The sequence below is a fragment of the Rhineura floridana genome, chromosome 2 (genome assembly GCF_030035675.1).
Source record: "Rhineura floridana isolate rRhiFlo1 chromosome 2, rRhiFlo1.hap2, whole genome shotgun sequence".
NCBI classification, from domain to species: Eukaryota; Metazoa; Chordata; class Lepidosauria; order Squamata; family Rhineuridae; genus Rhineura; species Rhineura floridana.
This window is the reverse complement of record NC_084481.1, coordinates 143,371,954-143,389,835: the sequence shown is the minus strand read 5'-3', so window position 1 is coordinate 143,389,835 and position 17,882 is coordinate 143,371,954. Positions and strand designations below refer to the sequence as shown.

Here is a 17,882-nt window from a genome sequence, read left to right as displayed (position 1 = left end):
CAAGGAGGAAATGCTGGAATGCTTTTTTAGAGCCTAAGGACTAACTGTTTCTTGGCCTCCCCCACTTCTCAGAGGTGTCTCTTCAAATGACCCTCTCAGCCCACCCCCTACTCCAGGTCTGGGAGATACTCTGCTCCTTTCCTGGATTTCTTCTTGTGGGGAAAAAATGGTCTAAAAGGTTTTGCTGGTGTACTAGAGCAGAGGTGCACTGATATCAAATAAAACATAATTGCAAGTGACCTTTTCTATAACAGCCAAGGTTGGCATTTTTTCTTTCCCCTTTCCTTCACTATGGACACATGCAAGGGAAATACAGTTCTTTACTGCGCCATTTTAATTCAACTTACAGCTGACTGTGTCTCAGCATTGCTAAAAACCCTAATATGGAAGCAGCCATACTTGCGGAGAACCATTATTACCATAAGGTTTTAAATACATGACATCCCTTTGGGGTTTTTGTAACATTAACACATGCAATTTTTCTTTTATACAGTTGTTGGAAATTATTTCATATCCTTTTGAGTAACAGTTGGCAAACTTTTTTGGCCGTACTTTGGTTTGAATTAGATAGGGCGGAAGGGACCAGACAAAATTGCTCCTGGGACTGAACATTTTTCCTTACTTTACAGCAGTGTGTACCTATTCAAATTATTTGCTGTGGCTTGAATTAAGCTAGACTTCTGTCTCTGCTGCATAGATCCTGATGGGTAGTATTCTAAAGGCAAAATGCATACTTTTTGTGTAATGTTTCTGATGTAAGTACTAATGCCTGTTTCAGATAAAGTAAACTGTGAAGAAGCTCTGTGATATTATATGATCCTAAAAACATGACCTGCTGACTCAAATGGGGCTTGCTCAAGGGATTTTAGCATTGGGTCTTAAAATATGTAGCACAACATGCATTGCTTATTTTGTCTGAAGATAATCTGCTAAATTGTGTAGTTTTTGAATGCTCACAGAGAGTGTTCGAGAGGAAGATCTGGATGCTGTGGAAGCACAAATTGGTTGCAAACTCCCTGATGACTATCGATGTTCATTTCGGATCCATAATGGACAGAAGCTAGTTGTTCCAGGGTGAGAAGTTAATGTTAGCTCCCATTGCTAATTAGTAATCAGTTGCTACATATGCTTATATATATATTTGAAATTTATATATTTGTTAATGTTTTTTTTCCTGTCTGTATAAAGGTTGATGGGAAGCATGGCACTTTCGAATCACTATCGCTCTGAAGATTTATTGGACATTGACACAGCAGCTGGTGGTTTTCAGCAGCGGTTAGGACTGAAACAATGCCTCCCCTTAACCTTTTGTATTCATACTGGATTAAGTCAGTACATGGCTCTGGAAAGCGTGGAGGGCCGCAGTAATTATGAGATCTTCTACCAATGTCCAGTAAGAAAGACTTGTAAATAAACCCTTTAGACAACACTAATGTTGTTCACCTTCTTCAATAGATGAAATTGGTGCAGTATATGGTAGGCACAACCAGACTGTGTATGGAATATTGAAAAAGTCTAAAAGTTGGTTGTCTTTAATCTGTGAGCCCCTTTCTATTATCCACAAAAGATCCCATGAATGTTCAAATGTTCTAGCTTAAGAAGAGGAAGTACTAAGCTTTAAATGGCAGCAGTAGCTGTAATTGTCATGAGGGAAGTGAAGGCTGATTAGGCTTGGAAAGAAATCAGCAGGGCTTACAGTTAGGGGCTGTGAGATATAGGCAGTGGGGCTGGGAATAGGATGGTGGGAAGGATCTTGCATATTTGTTAGAAATAAGCTACCAAAATACTTGGCTTCGCACAAATAGGTCTAGTGCATCAAAATAAAACTTTACACTTCCAAATAATAGTGAGACATTGTTTAGCAGCACATCAGGGGGAAAATTGTAGAACCTTGATGGTGATATACAAACCGCTGCCTTACCTTGTAGCTAGAGGATGCTCAGTGGTAGAGCATCTGCCTTGCATGGAAAAGGTCCCAGATTGAATCCCTGGCATCTCTAGGTAGGACTGGGAAAGACCTCGGTCTGAAATCCAGGAGAGCTGCTGACAGTCACTATAGAGAATATTGAGCTAGATGGACCAAGTCATGGTTTGACTTGTATTTCCTATGTACATTTTAGGTTGTTTTAACAGTCTTGTTAAACCACAAGTTTTGGTAGATCAGCATGTCAGTGCATCATGACAGTTTTTTTAACATTGTTTGAATCTTTGACCAGACATAGTTTTAATAGAATATTTTAATTCCCAGTAACTTTTTTTAAAAATTATGCATTAAGGACTTTTATTACATACTTGAAAGGGAATGGACACCTTTTCTTCTTGTCTGCAAAACCATTCCTTTTTGGCCTGGAAAACAAACGTTCATTTCTCAAAGATATCTTGAAACTATACAGATGAAGTTGTAAAGGTGTTCCTTCTTTTTATAGTCTGTCTGATTTGGGAGTTAATATTATAAAATCATGAAAATGAGATATATATGTGTAGTTAACACATGAGTTTTCTCTGTCTTTTAACATAGAAAGACACATTCTAAAGGATTGCAACTGTTGTGGTTTGTTTTGGAGTATAATCGATTGATATATGAAAGTGAACAGTTTTAAAAAATATGTACTATTCATGGTAACTTTGTAAAATCTTTCAACAAAATGAAGCTAGGTTTTCAAGGTGGATTTGTCCACCAAATGTTCACTCAGAAAAAGAAAACGCATAGTGTCCTTTGAAAATCTAACCTTTCAGGACACAAATAAGCTTTTTTTCTTTTCTTTTTCTTTACAGGATCAAATGGCCCGCAATCCCTCTGCGATTGATATGTTTATTACAGGTAAAAGTATTTTGAAACGTGAATGAGAAAAGATTTAGAGACAAGAAGTTGAATTGTAACTGTATCCGTTGCTACAGGTTATTTGAATTACCATGCTGTGCTTGCTCATACCAGATCTTTAGCACATTAGACAGACAAATTGCATGTTACACTGTGACCATATGTAACAAAACCCTGAAGACTTTGTCTCCTTTGTAAAATGCAGGAGGGGGAACTTAGAAGCAGAGAAGGTAAGAACTGCTTAACCCTTCACATGCTTGTGCCCAGTTCACTTTCCCTGAGATCTCCCCACACAAGATCTGTATTTGCAAGAAAAGTATGGGGGGGGAGTTAAGAGCGCTCCCTTTCCCTCCACTTCCATTCTCTGCCTTGGAGTGCACCCTCCTGAGAGAGGGAGAAGGAACAATCAAATCTTGGTTGCATGTGGCTGTAGTATAATGTGCATTTTTGCCTCAAATTATACTGTGACCATGGACTTCTGCAATATTTCTTGGGAGTGGGGGAGTAAAACACTGAAAGTGGGGAGCAGGCTCACAAACAAAATGAGAAAATTAGTTCCTGTACATTCTGCCTAGTGTCTTAGGCTCTACAAATGCTAGAAAATTGTTTTGTTTTGAATGAAATCTGGGAATCAAGGGGTGATGGTTCAAAGGGTAGTTAAACACACACACACACGGGGGAGGGGGAGAGAGAGAGAAAACTCCCCTGACTTTATGTAGTTACTAAGTCTAGGAACCCTGGATGTCATTTCTCCACTGCAAAGTGATGGGATGACATGCAGGGAAGAAGTAGGTAGTAGAAAGGCTGCTTACTGTTTTCCCACCTGGGGTTCCGAGATGCATGTTTACTGTAACAGGTAGGAGAAAAGCACTCCATGAAAGGATTAAGCACCCCTTATCTGCCAGCTGCTGCAAATTACCCCTACTTTCACCTTGCTGCTTTGCCATAGAGAAGCAGTAACCAGAGTTCCCAGACGTGCATTTTCTGCTGTTAGTGTAGTTCAGTTTTTGAACAAAGCAATTTCAGTAACACCACCAGGTATTCTGTTTCATAAACCTGTAATACGTATTCAGGGAATGAGATCTCCTCCCAACTTCGGTGGTTTCCCCCATCATATTTTGCAGAAAGAAATTTGGATTGCATATTACTTGTGTATTAAATTGAATGTTGTGTCTCACTGGAATTTAAAGTAGCAGTCAGAATTATTGGAAAATATGATATGCGTGCACGTGTGTACACTTACACAGTCCTCCAGATACCTTTGGGGAAGAAGAATGGATCTGATAATAAGTTTCTGTTGGACTTATGTTGAAGGCAGGGGTTGTGCCTAGCATTCTCAGGTTCCCTCTATCTGTTAAAATTGCTAGTTTGAAGGAGTAGGAATTCATCCACAAAGAAAATTTGCTTAAAACATTGGGAGCAAAACACAATTCAGCAATTGAAGGCCAAACTACCTGTTACATTAAATGTACTATTGCCTGCCAAAGCTTTCAACAAATCAAACATAACATGCTTGGAGGATCAAGGATAGGAATGGCATTGGGAAGGTAAGTTTAATCCTCCCCCCTCCCCGCACCCTGTCTGTGGTGCAAATAGTCTCTGTGTGCACACACCTCTCTCAAAGCTTTTATGTGCTTCAGAAACAAGGCTGGTTTATTGATTTATTTTTAGTTTATTATTTGATTTATATCCCGCCCTTCCTCCCAGCAGGAGCCCAGGGCGGCAAACAAAAGCACTAAAAACACCTTAAAACATCGTAAGAACAGACTTTAAAATACATTAAAACAAAACAACTTTAAAAACATTTTTTTAAAAAGCTTTGAAGACATCTTTAAAAAAAGGTTAAAAAACATATTGTTTTTTAAAAAAAGGTTTAAAAACATACTAAAAAGCGATTCCAACACAGAAGCAGACTTTTGGTGTGTTTTTAAAAAAATCATGTTAAATGTAATAATGCGTTAAATGAATTATATAGTTTGGCTGCTCCATCCCTAGTGAGATGAAAGTTCTGTTGGCCTGTAAGGAAGCACAGGTAGGGGACAAACAATTGGGAGATTCCTCTTTCTCCTCTGCTTCAGTTACACTGAGACTTCAATGCATGTTTGCTGTAACAGGTAAGCACTCAGTGAGAGGATTAAGCACCCCGTATCTGCCAGCTGCTGCAAATTACCTCTACTCCCACCCTGCTGCTTTGCCATAGGGAAGCAGGCCTTGGTGAGTAGCTTCCGCTTGTCTAGTCCTAACCCTCTGCTTTCTACTGCAGTTACCATATACTGGTGACTGTTAATGGTCAGAGCTCGGTGAGCAGGAAGCTGCTCATCATACTCAAACTTGTTACAAACCTGTGGCTGTTACAGGCGTTGTTTGTTTTTTTCCTCTTTTGTGGCATAATATGTTTATAGTTTTAACACTGTTGTAACTCACTTGGATACCTTCAGGTAATAAGTGACTAACAAATCTAATAAATAATAATTAGTCCAGTGTGGGAAACATGATATTTTTACCTCCCCCTTTTCCTATATTTCTTGGAAAGAGAAATTGTGGTTGCAGAATTAAGAATGGCAATTAATTAGGAAGTGTTTTTCCATGGATACTAATCAATCTCCCCCCAGACTTCTTTAGCTTCAAATTGGTCAGTGCCTTTCAAAGATTACTGCACCCTAGACTGGATGTTGGAGATTAAAGCTGCAGGAGGTACATCTCACATCATGCTTCCCCCAATCTGAATTCTTTCCTTCCTATCCCCAGGATACTATGAGCTGTTAGGGGTTCAAGGAAGATAATCGATGGTTCTATGAGCTCCTGAGACTCAACCGTTTTCAGTATTCTATAGCTTCTTGAGGCAATGAGCATGCTCAGTCTTTGCAGGGCCAGGTTGAGTGTCTTCCTGATTTACAAATCAGTATTTTCTTGGAGTCTGCAAAGTATGCATAAATTGCTCGTCTGTTGTGGCCCTATTTCACTGCTGTTCACCAAGGAGATCTGAACTATTTCTTTTTTGTCATGGCACATATAATTCATAGACTGAATTGTATATGTCATTGTAAAACATTTCTCTCTTTTGACATTAGGTAGCTCTTATTTGGAATGGTTCACCTCCTATGTCAACAATGTAGTAACAGGTGGCTATCCCATCATCAGAGACCAGATTTTCAGGTATTATGGCTTTGGTTTACTATACTATCTTATTAAGTTAAAATGTAGTAATCTTAGACTTCTAAAAAGAAATTAGAATCTGATAATATTGATCAGACATGTATGTGAGAGGCAGTAAAACACATTTATTTTAATGAGAATAAAAATAACATTGTTACAATATCAATAATATTTGCATTATGTTCTGCAGAAACAGATACAGTATAAAAGGTATTAGGTGCAGAATGGCTTCACTTATTAAGGAGAGAAATAGATTATTTATTAATTCCTTTATTAGTAAAAAGTAAAAGTAAAGTAAAATTTAATTTTTGTGTCGCCTATCTGGCCGAAGCCACTCTAGGCGACGTACACATTAAAATTAATAAAATACAATATAAATACAGAATAAAATACAATGCAGTCAACCGTAACCATTTTAAATAGCAGCAGTATAAAACAATGTAGGGCAATCAATAAACAATTTAAAACAATCATAGAAAAATTAGCCCACCCCGGAGATCCCGAAGGCCTGTCCAAAGAGCCAAGTTTTTAAGGCTCGGCGAAATGTATCCAGGGAAGGGGCATGGCGGAGATCGAACGGGAGGGAGTTCCAGAGAGTGGGGGCCGCCACTGAGAATGCCCTCTCTCTAGTCCCCACCAACCTAGCTGTTTTCATTGGTGGGACTGAGAGAAGGCCCTGTGTGGCTGATCTAGTCGGGCTGCTTAATTGGTGGTACTGGAGGCGCTCCTTCAGGTAAACTGGGCCGAGACCGTATAGGGATTTAAAGGTTAACACCAACACCTTGAATTGGGCCCGGAAAACAACTGGAAGCCAATGTAGATGAAATAACATTGGTGTGATATGATCACGGCGGCGGCTGTTTGTAAGCAAACGAGCCGCCGCATTCTGCACCAGTTGTAGTTTCCGGACTGTTTTCAAGGGTAGCCCCACATAGAGCGCATTGCAGTAGTCTAATCGAGAGGTGACCAGGGCATGTACTACCAGTGGGAGCTGATGAATCGGGAGGTAGGGTTGTAGCCTCCGTACGAGGTGTAGTTGATACCAAGCTGCCCGGCTCACTGCCGAAATCTGAGCCTCCATGGACAGCTTGGAATCAAGAACAACCCCAAGGCTGCGGACCTGATCTTTCAGGGGAAGTCTCACCCCATTAAGCTTCAGGTCAACAACACCCAACCTTCCCCTGTCACCCACAAGCAGCACCTCGGTTTTATCAGGATTGAGCTTCAGCCTGTTCCTTCCCATCCACCCACTCACGGATTCCAGGCACTTGGGCAAGGTCTCCACAGCCAACTCCAGTGAGGATTTAAAAGAGAGATAGAGCTGCGTGTCATCAGCATATTGGTGACACCGCAGCCCAAAACTCCTGATGATGGCTCCCAGCAGTTTTACATAGATGTTAATAGCATGGGAGAGAGGATAGAATCCTGTGGCACTCCACAAGTGAGGGGCCAAGGGTCTGAAACCTCATCCCCCAATGCTACCTGTTGATGCCTGTCAGAGAGAAAGGAACGGAACCACTGTAAAACAGTGCCTCCTATTCCTAATCCCTCCAGGCGATCTAACAGGATACCGTGGTCGACAGTATCAAAAGCCGCTGAGAGATCCAGGAGGACAAGAAAGTTGAATTCTCCCCTGTCTAATGCCCTCCTCATATCATCCACCAGAGCGACCAAGGCTGTTTCAGTACCATGTCCAGACCTGAAACCCGATTGGTATGGATCCAAATAATCCGTTTCATCCAAGTGTGCTGACAACTGGCTATTATTAAAGGGACATTGACTCCAAGATTCTTTTCTTCAAGGAGAATTGCTGACAAACCTCCTGTAAGAGCTAAGACTCTGCAGGAAACAAATCTGTTTTGAACAGCTGCATTGGGTGCCAGTTCGTTTGTGGGCTGAACTGAAGGTGTTCATGCTAGTATTTGAAGCCCTAAACGACTTAGGTCCCAAATATCCAAAAGACTGCCTCCTTCCCTACAGACCCTGTTGGGTGTTGAGATCAGCACAGGGGGTCCCTTTGGGTTGTTCTGCCACCCTTGGAAGCTCAGGGGGTGGTAACCTGGGAGAGGGCATTATCTGTGGTGGCCCCCAACTTGTGGAAGTCTCTCCCTACTGAGATGCGTCTGGCAACTTCATTGTACAGTTTTAGGTGAATGCTGAAGATGCAACTCTTTACCCTGGCCTTTTGACACCTGAGATGTATATTTTCAGGACCCAACCTATTTAGTGATTTTAGATTGTTTTTAATTGTTTTAAATGCTGTATTTTAACATTGTTGTAATCCACCCTGGGACCTTTGGGTGAAGAGCGGGTGACAAATATAATAATAATAATAATAATAATAATAATAATAATAATAAACAGAGTCCTTGTGTTCAATACACAAATCTAGTCAGGAATAGGTGTTGATTTGAGCACAGCAGAAAGGGTAGATGAGGTTTTACAGCACTATTCATACAGGTTTAGTTTGAAATGCACAATATTTTAATTGTAATGTGAATGTTGGCTTTTATACAAATGTTTTTTTATATTTATTTCTTAAAGTATGAGATAAGATTATGGCTTTTCTTTTTCATTTGCTAGATATGTTCATGAGAAGGATTGCGTAGCAACAACAGGAGATATTACCGTCTCAGTGTCCACATCTTTTCTACCTGAACTCAGTTCTGTACATCCACCTCACTATTTCTTTACTTACAGAATCAGGTAGAAACAGTAGACCAATGTTACTTTTAGCAATGTGTTGCTGGCAGGCCTTGAAGTTTCCTTTGATCACTAGCAACCCTGTAAACTACTTAAAACAGAAATTAGTCCTCCCAAATCATGATTTCAGAGAGGAAAAATGTTGAATGATTTTTGCAAGATTGCACTGAAGTTACTTTTCTGCTTTTGACATTCTCTTCTGTACTGTTCTGTAGAACATATTCCTTCTTTTAAGAGCTATTAAATGATTTGATTCTTTACAATAATCACAGGATCCAGATCTTTTCCTTTAGGGCAATAGCATTTCCTTTGTTGTTTCAGACAAAAATGTGGCTCTTTCGCCCCTGCTAATGTGTACTGTATGTAATGTGGTTATGCAAGTGTCACGACTGTCTTCTCCCCTCTTCTTCTCAAGGCCCTAAAAATAGTTAAAATATTCTAGATAGCATTTTTAGAAAGTTAATGGTTTTTGGCTAGTGCTTTGCTCTATAGGTAATGCATTACTAAAATTACTGTTTTGCATAATTTGTTAGAATTGAGATGTCCAAAGATGCACTCCCAGAGAAGGCTTGTCAGTTAGACAGTCGGTACTGGAGAATAACCAATGCCAAAGGTGATGTAGAGGAGGTGCAAGGTCCTGGAGTAGTAGGTAAGGAATATTTAAAGATTTTGACTGTTTTTTTAAAATGATGAATGCAAAGTGCAGGGCAGGGAGCTTAATCCTTCCCTCCTCAACTGTGATCCCAATCCAAGCCATCACTGTCCCCCCTGTGCAGCAGTGACACTTTGGAAAAAAAGGTTCCTTTGGTCCAAATGGGAACTTTTTTCTAAGTGTAATTGACGCACAGGGAGGGCCTGCTTTAGATTTAAAAAAAGGAATAAACAGTTTTTAGCCACCTTGCCCTGTAAAATATGGTAAGACCAACACACACACACACAGCTGTAAAAAAATTCATAGAAATTTCTCCTTATCACCACTGAAAAATAGACCCATTTTTTGTTGTGGGATGAATGCTCCTGCAAAGTTGTGTTGGATTGCAGCTTAATACATATTCATTCATTCATTCAGAAAATAAGGAATTGGGAGAGTTAATGTGTCCTGATCTCTATGAATGGATGTGAGAGTTGGACAGTGAAACAAGTGGATAAGAGAAAAATCAATTCACTTGAAATGTGGTGTTGGAGGAGAGCTTTGTGGATACCATGGACTGCGAAAAAGACAAATAATTGGGTGTTAGAACAAATTAAACCAGAACTGTCACTAGAAGCTAAAATTATGAAACTGAGGTTATCGTACTTTGGATACATCATGAGAAGACATGATTCACTAGAAAAGACAGTAATGCTGGGGAAAACGGAAGGAAGTAGAAAAGAAGGAAGGCCAAACAAGAGATGGACTGATTCCATAAAGGAAGCCACAGACCTGAACTTACAAGGTCTGAACAGGGTGGTTTATAACATGCTCTTGGAGGTCACTGATTCATAGGGTCGCCATAAGTTATAATCAACTTGAAGGCACATAACAACAACAAATGTGTCACAATCAGTGATAGGAAGTCCTCATTTCCTTACACTTTTTTTGTGAATTAATAACATAATATACATTGCTCTTTGTGTCTTTGAAGTCAGTGGCACAGTTCTAAGGGCCAAACTACACATTATAATGAACACGCTTTTTAAAAAGTGTGCTTAAACTGGCTACTGTTACCTTGGAGGTGGCGGGGGGGGGAGTAGCTGCAGAGCCTTGATCTGAAACTTTGTCTAAGTCTAGATCAGAGCCCAAACTAGTTTTCAGTGAAAACCACCCCCTTTGGGTTGATATTTGTTCTCATATGTGCCATCATAGTTTAAACATCACCTTTGGGGGCAAATAGCAAGCAAGAGGGAGTGATTTTTGTCAAGAAACTGGTGTGGGACGTCTGTTGGAATCAGAGTTGTGTGGCTGTATTTCTTTTCAAAAACCAAAGTGATTAGTTTTTATGTTTATCATAATGGGAAGTTTGATTGTAATTGAAAGGTGAAGTCCTTTGTTAATTTTGTTTTTACAGGAGAATTTCCAATAATCAGTCCTGGTCGAGTTTATGAATATACTAGTTGTACTACATTTGCCACTACTTCAGGATACATGGAAGGATACTATACATTCCATTGCCTGTATTATAAAGACAAGTTTTTTAATGTCACCATTCCTAGATTTCATATGGTTTGCCCAACTTTCAAGGTATCTACAGCACGCATGGTGAGTTGAAATCACTGTTTTCAGGCCTTGCCTTTTATCTCTGGTTTCCAGAAAACTGTTATACTTTGTTAAATATAAATAGTGATCTGTATTGTGCATAAAATTGGGTAACTAGTTTTTAATAGTTAAAATATGAGAAGCAGTCTTACATATTTCAAAATGTGTGTAACTCAAAAAATTGCTTTCCTGTATAAATCATGAGCAAAAAGGTGGCGGGGGGGGAACAACTTTCACATATATGGGATTATGAAAATTATAAAAATGTCTAGAATCCCCTGAATGTTTGGAAAAGGCCCAAACAGGAAAAGGTCAATTTTATCAGTTTTATTGAGTAATACTCATTTTGGAGAAGACCAAATACATATTACAATTTGATACTGCCTACAAATAGTATATAAGTGCACTAACTGCTATGTATGTGGTAAGTATATAAAATCAAATCAGTAGGAACTTGTTAGATACAAGCATTATTTTGTCTTATATTTTTAAACACAGCAGATCATTTGAGTTCCATGATCTGCTTTGTTTGTTCGTTCATCCTTTCTCTATATTGAAAGAAGCAGCCACACCTCCTGAAAATGGTTTGGCATTGTCCTCCACAAATGAGGGGAAATAAGCAATTTTGAAACATTCCAGGAAAGTAATGGTCCTAATACAGGTTTTTATATAAAACTGTGTGAATGGGTATTCCATTTTTTGAAAATGCAGTACACTTGGATATGTCAATGTAAATTTGAGCCTTGAACTGCTCTTCTTGAAAAAAAAGTATGGATGCAATATTGCAGTTGTTTTTAAAATAATTATAGACCACTTTTATGAGCAGAATGCCTTCAAGGTGACTTACACACAAGTAAATACAATTTTATATAATAATATATTAAAATACTATTTGAATTGGATTAAAACCCAGACCTGTCATGAATTTACTAGCAGACAAATCATGTTTTGTCTTGGCACTTTTTCTGTAAAATGAGAGTAGCATTGTCCTATCCCCTCTGAATACTCTGATTCATATCAGGAGTGGAAGCACTTGAGGAGGAGGATTCTGATGGGTAGGAAGGGGAGATGAGACAACAGAGAGCCCTTTTGACATGCGCACACTCACTTCCAGACATGCCCTGATCTACTGATGAGGCAGGAATCCAAGCTGCCTCTTTGCTCGCTGCCTACGGAGGGGGGCACTGTTAGATTTGTGGCGGCCTTTTCATCCACAGCTGCCTCTTTCCTGCCTATGGAGGGGGGCTGTTAGATTTGTGGGGGCCTTTTCTCCCACAGAGGATGAGGAGGGCTTGGAGATGGGACCAGCAGCTTCTCTGAGGGAGAGGTGGTGCATCAAGAGAAAAGAGGAGACTCCTCTCTCTAGATCCACCTTTGGACCAGGGATTTCTGCAGGGATGGGGATTCTTATGAATAGTTAGGAATTCTCCGCCTCTGCTTAAAAGCTTGATGGGCGAGCAGGGAAACTTATCAGACCAACCTTACAGCTGCCATGTAGACTTGAAACCCTTGTTGCTGATCTTGAACCAGACTTCTTGTCGCTGCCCCTTTGTCTTAAGAGCACCTGGACTATATTCTGCGCTATTCTGTGCTTTTCTGCTGAACTTGTACCATTAGCCTGCAATAAGAAATGTTCGATTTGTTACTAACAAAAAAATGCACCTACTGTTTTGGGGCAGGAGTCAGGACAAGCATGGCCAGCATAGCATGTTGTTTATTTATTTATTTGAGTTTTGAAATATTTTATTAATCTAAGAACAAAACAAAGACAGAAATGATACAATCCCTACATGGGAATCCAAGAACAGAATACATTATACATTAATAAAATTCTACATTTTACAGGGTTGAATGTAAAATTCCAACTTATGGAAACCCTATGAATAGGGTTTTCATGAGGCTGAGAGGCAGTGACTGGCCCAAGGTCACCCAGTGAGCTTCATGGCTGTGTGGGGATTCGAACCCTGGTCTCCCAGGTCATAGTCCAACACTTTAACCACTACAGGGTTAGCACTAAACAAAGTAAAAATCAAGATAAATCAATTTAACTGCATTTGGCAATTGATCACATAATTCATATTCAGTTGTATAATCAATAAATTTCCTCCAGGTAGCACAAAGGTCAGTGGTTTGGTTTTTCCAGTCAAAAGATGAAGGTTATGAGTAATCTTTTACGAAACTGCAATATTCCAGATGTTTTTATACCAAGCAATAATATTGAGTCCATCCAAAGTCTTCCAACGTTATGCTACAGATTGTCGTGCCACCATCAACAGTATAGAAATCAAATCCTTACATTTCAAATCAAGATTGGGTCCCTCAAATAAAGACAATAAAAACAAGCTAATTGTCTGTTTCATATTTTCTTCTGTAATATTAACAATATGTTGATTCACCTTGCTCCAAAATAATACTACCTTGTGCACAACCACCAAAGATGAAAATATGTCCCTGTATCTAGACAACATTGCCAGCAATGAAGGGCAATTAGGGATGAGATATGAGACATACGGATATTTTGTGCTATCTGTGAAAGATCTTTAAAATTATTTCTTTGATTGCTGCCAAAATGGATTTATTTCTTTTACTGGAACATAAACTAAACCACTCTGGTCTTTCAGTCTCTGTTTGTAAATCCTCTTCCCACTGGTGACTGCATGAACATAAGAGCCTGCTGGATCAGGTGAGTGGCTCATCCAGTCCAGCATCCTGTTCTCACAGGGGCCAACCAGATGCCCATAGGAAGCCCACAAGCAGGACCTGAGTGCAAGAGCACTCTCCCCTCCTGCGGCTACCAACAACTGGTTTTCAGAAGCATACTGCATCTGTGGTGGCAGAGCACAGCAATTATGGCTAGTGGCCATTGATAGCCTTATCCTTCATTAATTTGTCTAATCTTCTTTTAATGCCATCCAAGTTGGTGGCCATCACAGCCTCTTGTGGGAGCAAGTTCCATAGTTTAACAATGAGCTGCATGAAGAAGTAGTTTCTTTTGTCCATCCTGCATCTTCCAACATTCAGCTTCATTTGAATGTCCACGAGTTCTAGTGTTATGAGAGAGGGAGAAAAACTATCCACCTTCTCTATGCCATGCATAACTTTATACACTCCTATCATGTCACCTCTACTCGCTTTTTCTCTAAATTAAAAAGCCCCAAATGCTGCAACCTTTCCTCATGGGGAAGTCGCTCCATCCCTTGATCATTCTGGTTGCCCTTTACTGAACCTCTTCCAGCTCTACAATATCCTTTTTGAGATGAGTGAGCAGAACTGTACACAGTATTCCAAATGCGGCCACACCATAGATTATACAACAGCATTATATCAATAGTTTTATTTTCAATACCTTTCCTAATGATCGCTAGCATGCAATTTGCGTTTTCCCCAGCTGCTGTACACTTGGTGGACATCTTCATCAAGCTATCCACTACAACCCCAAGGTCTCATTCATGGTCAGACATAGCCAGTTCAAACCCCATGAGCATATATGTGAAATTAAGATTTTTTGCTCTAATATGTGTAATTTTACACTTGTTTACATTGAATCGCTTTTGCCATTTTACCGCCCATTCACTGAGCTTGGAGAGGTCCTTTTGGAGCTCTTCACAATCCCTTTTTGTTTTAACAACCCTAAACAACTAGTATCATCAGCAAACAGCCACCTCACTGCTCATCTCTAACTCTAGATCGTTTATGAACAAGTTAAAAAGCACAGGTCCCAATACTGATCCTTGGGGGACTTCACTTTCTAAAGCCCTCCATTGGGAGAAGTGTCCATTGGGAGAACTCTACTCCCTGCTTCCTGCTACTTAACCAGTTCCTGAGGGTCTCTCTTCTTATTGCATGTTACGAAGTCCAATGATATAAAGGCTGTTAAATACTTTACATAATTGAAATAGTTCAGTTTAATACATTCTTCAACTGTTCAGTATGCTACAGTTTGTTGGATATCATCCATTCATTCTGAACAGTGTCAGTTCACTTGCACAACTTTCTGCACGCACAAACTCCCCTTTCCTTCTCCTCTGCAACTCCCTGCATGCCCCCAACAATCTGTCACGCCATTGGTGTGGTGTTGGATCTTGCCCAGTGTTTACTAAAGAACCAGATAAGTGTTTGACTGTGTAGTCCAGCCTTTCCCAACTAGTGTGCCTCCAGATGTTGTTGGACTACAACTCCCATCAGCCTTAGCCAGCATTGCCAATGGTCAGGAAAGATGGGAATTGTGGTCCAACAACATCTGGAGGCACACTGGTTGGGAAAGGCTGGTCTAGTCTGTAATAGATAGGATAATGCTGTTTTGAATGCAATAGCAGAAATTCCGTCCAGTCCCAGACTTTGTGTTGAGTAACACTTTAGCAAGCTGTTGAAAATGAGACAAAGTTGTATAAATACCATTAAAGGCAACATGAGAAGTTAATGTATTTGACTTTTGTTGTGGTTCTCATTGCTGCTTTTTTTTAATTCACTGCTGGATAAGCATGATCAAATTCGGGTGGGATAGTTTTGCAAGGAAACTTTGTCTGAAAACTGAGCTATATGGCTTCTGTTCTTCTATTTAGGAAACCAATCATAATGAATGTGCTATGGATGAAGATGAAGACTCAACAGATACTGATGAGTATGAAGACAGACGTAGAATTCTGGACATTCCTGCTCCTTCTGGACGTTGTCCACGTCAAACCTGATCAGACTTCCAAAAAAACCCCCTATTGTCTGCAGAAAGATAACAAACATGTAAAATATTTCTGAGTATTAAATCATTATTTGGCAGTGAAGCAACTAGCATGAGTGCTGGTTCTGGCTTGCATCTGATCAGATATACAGACAGGGTTTTCTTTTGTCATATGTTTGCTTCTGAAAACAGAATATGCTGGGTCAAGATGGAAATGCAGTAGTGCGGTGAATTTTCTTCAAACAGCTTTACTGTTGGGAGGTAGTCATTGTACATTTAAACTTATTTAAAACCAGAATGGTGCTGTCTTTGTCTTTCTTTGTTTTAAATAAAGCAGCAAGCAGAATGGAAAAAAATAGGCATGTCATTTTCACAATGATTTTGCATTACTGCTCATCTCTTGTCCTGTGTGAAATATCTGCAGTTAAATTTGTATAGCCACTGGGATAAACTGAATGATCTTGTATGTTTTTAATATTAACATATACAGTATATCTATACCAGGACACTCTGAAATGTCTGAAAGGGCACTGGTCTACATGTTTTAAACTCTACATTGAGCCTCTGATCATATTTAGGCCTTTTGGAATGTGGGATATGCACATTGCCTACTGCATTTCCTCATTTATTAAATAATGTAAATAGCTTGATTTCCGTCTTCAAATGCAATTTAACTATTGTGATAAGTGATTAGAATTGTAAGTATAAACATGTTTTACTGAACAATAAGTGGATTTTTGTAATTGCCTGACTAAATTGAAGAGAACTTGAAAAACAGTCATAATTGGAATATCTACATAGATGGATGAGTGGATATGAATATATACAGCAGAGGGTAGGTAGAAGGTAGTATTATACATCAATTGTACCGTTCTAAAGCAGAGAACAAGATACTGTCGTGGGGGCTTTAAGCTGCAAACTTTCTCACACACACCTAGGAGTAAACCCCAGTGAATTCATTGGGACTTACTCCTGAGTAGGCCTAGGATTGCAGTGTTACCGCAGCAGTGGTAGAAAGGATTAATCTGTGATAAAATCAGAGAATCTATCATAGACCTCTAGGCCAGGATAGGAACCTGTAGCTCAACAACATCTGGGAAGGTTACAACTCCTATCATCCCTGCGTTGGCCATATTGGCTGGGATTAATGGGAACTGGAGTCAAACAGCAACTGGACAGTTGCATGTTCTCCGTGCCTGTTCTAGGCTCAGGTTTTTATGCAAATGAAAATACATATAAAGGTATGAGTGGGTTTTAAAAAAAAAAAGCTTAATTTGGGAGAGAGGCAAATATGCCAGTTTCCCTTGTAACTGCTGCTAACATAGAAAGCTGCCTTACACGGTGTCAGACCATTGGCCCACCTAAGTCAGTATTATTATTATTATTATTATTATTATTATTATTTATTAAATTTTTATACCGCCCCATAGCTGAAGCTCTCTGGGCGGTTCACAACATCAAAATATCAACATACAATTTAAAACCACACATTAATCAATTTAAAACATAACTCATTAAATTTCCAAATAAACCTATACTAAACTAAAATACTAAAAATACTAAAATACTAAATGCTACAATACTGAAATGCTAAAATGCTAGAATGCCTGGGAGAAGAGGTAGGTCTTAACCTGGCGCCGAAAAGACAACAATGTTGGCGCCAGGCGTACCTCATCAGGGAGATTGTTCCATAATTCAGGGGCCACCACTGATAAGGCCCTTTTTCTTGTTACCATCCTCCGGGCTTCCCCCTGCGTAGGCACCCGGAGAAGGCCCTTCGATGTTGAGCGCAGTGTACGGGTAGATTCATATCGGGAGAGGTGTTCCATCAAGTATCGTGGTCCCAAGCCGTGTAAGGCTTTATAGGTTAAAACCAGCACCTTGAATCGAGCCCAGAAACATATAGGCAGCCAATGCAAGCGGGCCAGAACCGGTGTTATATGTTCGGACCGCCTGGTCCATGTTAACAATCTGGCCGCTGCATTTTGCACAAGCTGCAGTTTCCGAACCGTCTTCAAAGGCAGCCCCACGTAGAGCGCATTGCATTAATCTAGTCTAGAGGTTACCAGAGCGTGGACAACTGAAGCAAGGTCGTCCCTGTCCAGATAGGGGCGTAGCTGGGCCACCAACCGAAGTTGGTAGAAAGCACTCCGTGCCACCGAGGCTACTTGAGCCTCAAGTGACAGGGATGGTTCTAAACGAACCTGTTCCTTCAGGGGGAGTGCAACCCCATCCAGGACAGGTTGAGCATCCACCATCTGGTCAGAAGAACCACCCACTAACAGCATCTC

General features: G+C 40.0%; 1 protein-coding gene across 1 annotated transcript in view; it reads left to right on the top strand.

Moving 5' to 3' along the window:
* Positions 1 to 16,235, top strand: part of FBXO3 (F-box protein 3) — a 46,730-nt gene extending 30,495 nt beyond the window's left edge. Inside the window, exons 4-11 of the mRNA XM_061610734.1 lie at positions 960 to 1,074; positions 1,189 to 1,393; positions 2,776 to 2,821; positions 5,893 to 5,977; positions 8,561 to 8,683; positions 9,214 to 9,329; positions 10,729 to 10,919; positions 15,479 to 16,235. Coding sequence (XP_061466718.1) covers positions 960 to 1,074; positions 1,189 to 1,393; positions 2,776 to 2,821; positions 5,893 to 5,977; positions 8,561 to 8,683; positions 9,214 to 9,329; positions 10,729 to 10,919; positions 15,479 to 15,604 — 1,007 coding nt within the window. The 3' untranslated portion in view covers positions 15,605 to 16,235. The remainder of the gene's footprint in view (positions 1 to 959; positions 1,075 to 1,188; positions 1,394 to 2,775; positions 2,822 to 5,892; positions 5,978 to 8,560; positions 8,684 to 9,213; positions 9,330 to 10,728; positions 10,920 to 15,478) is intronic.
* The last annotated feature ends 1,647 nt before the right edge of the window (positions 16,236 to 17,882 follow it).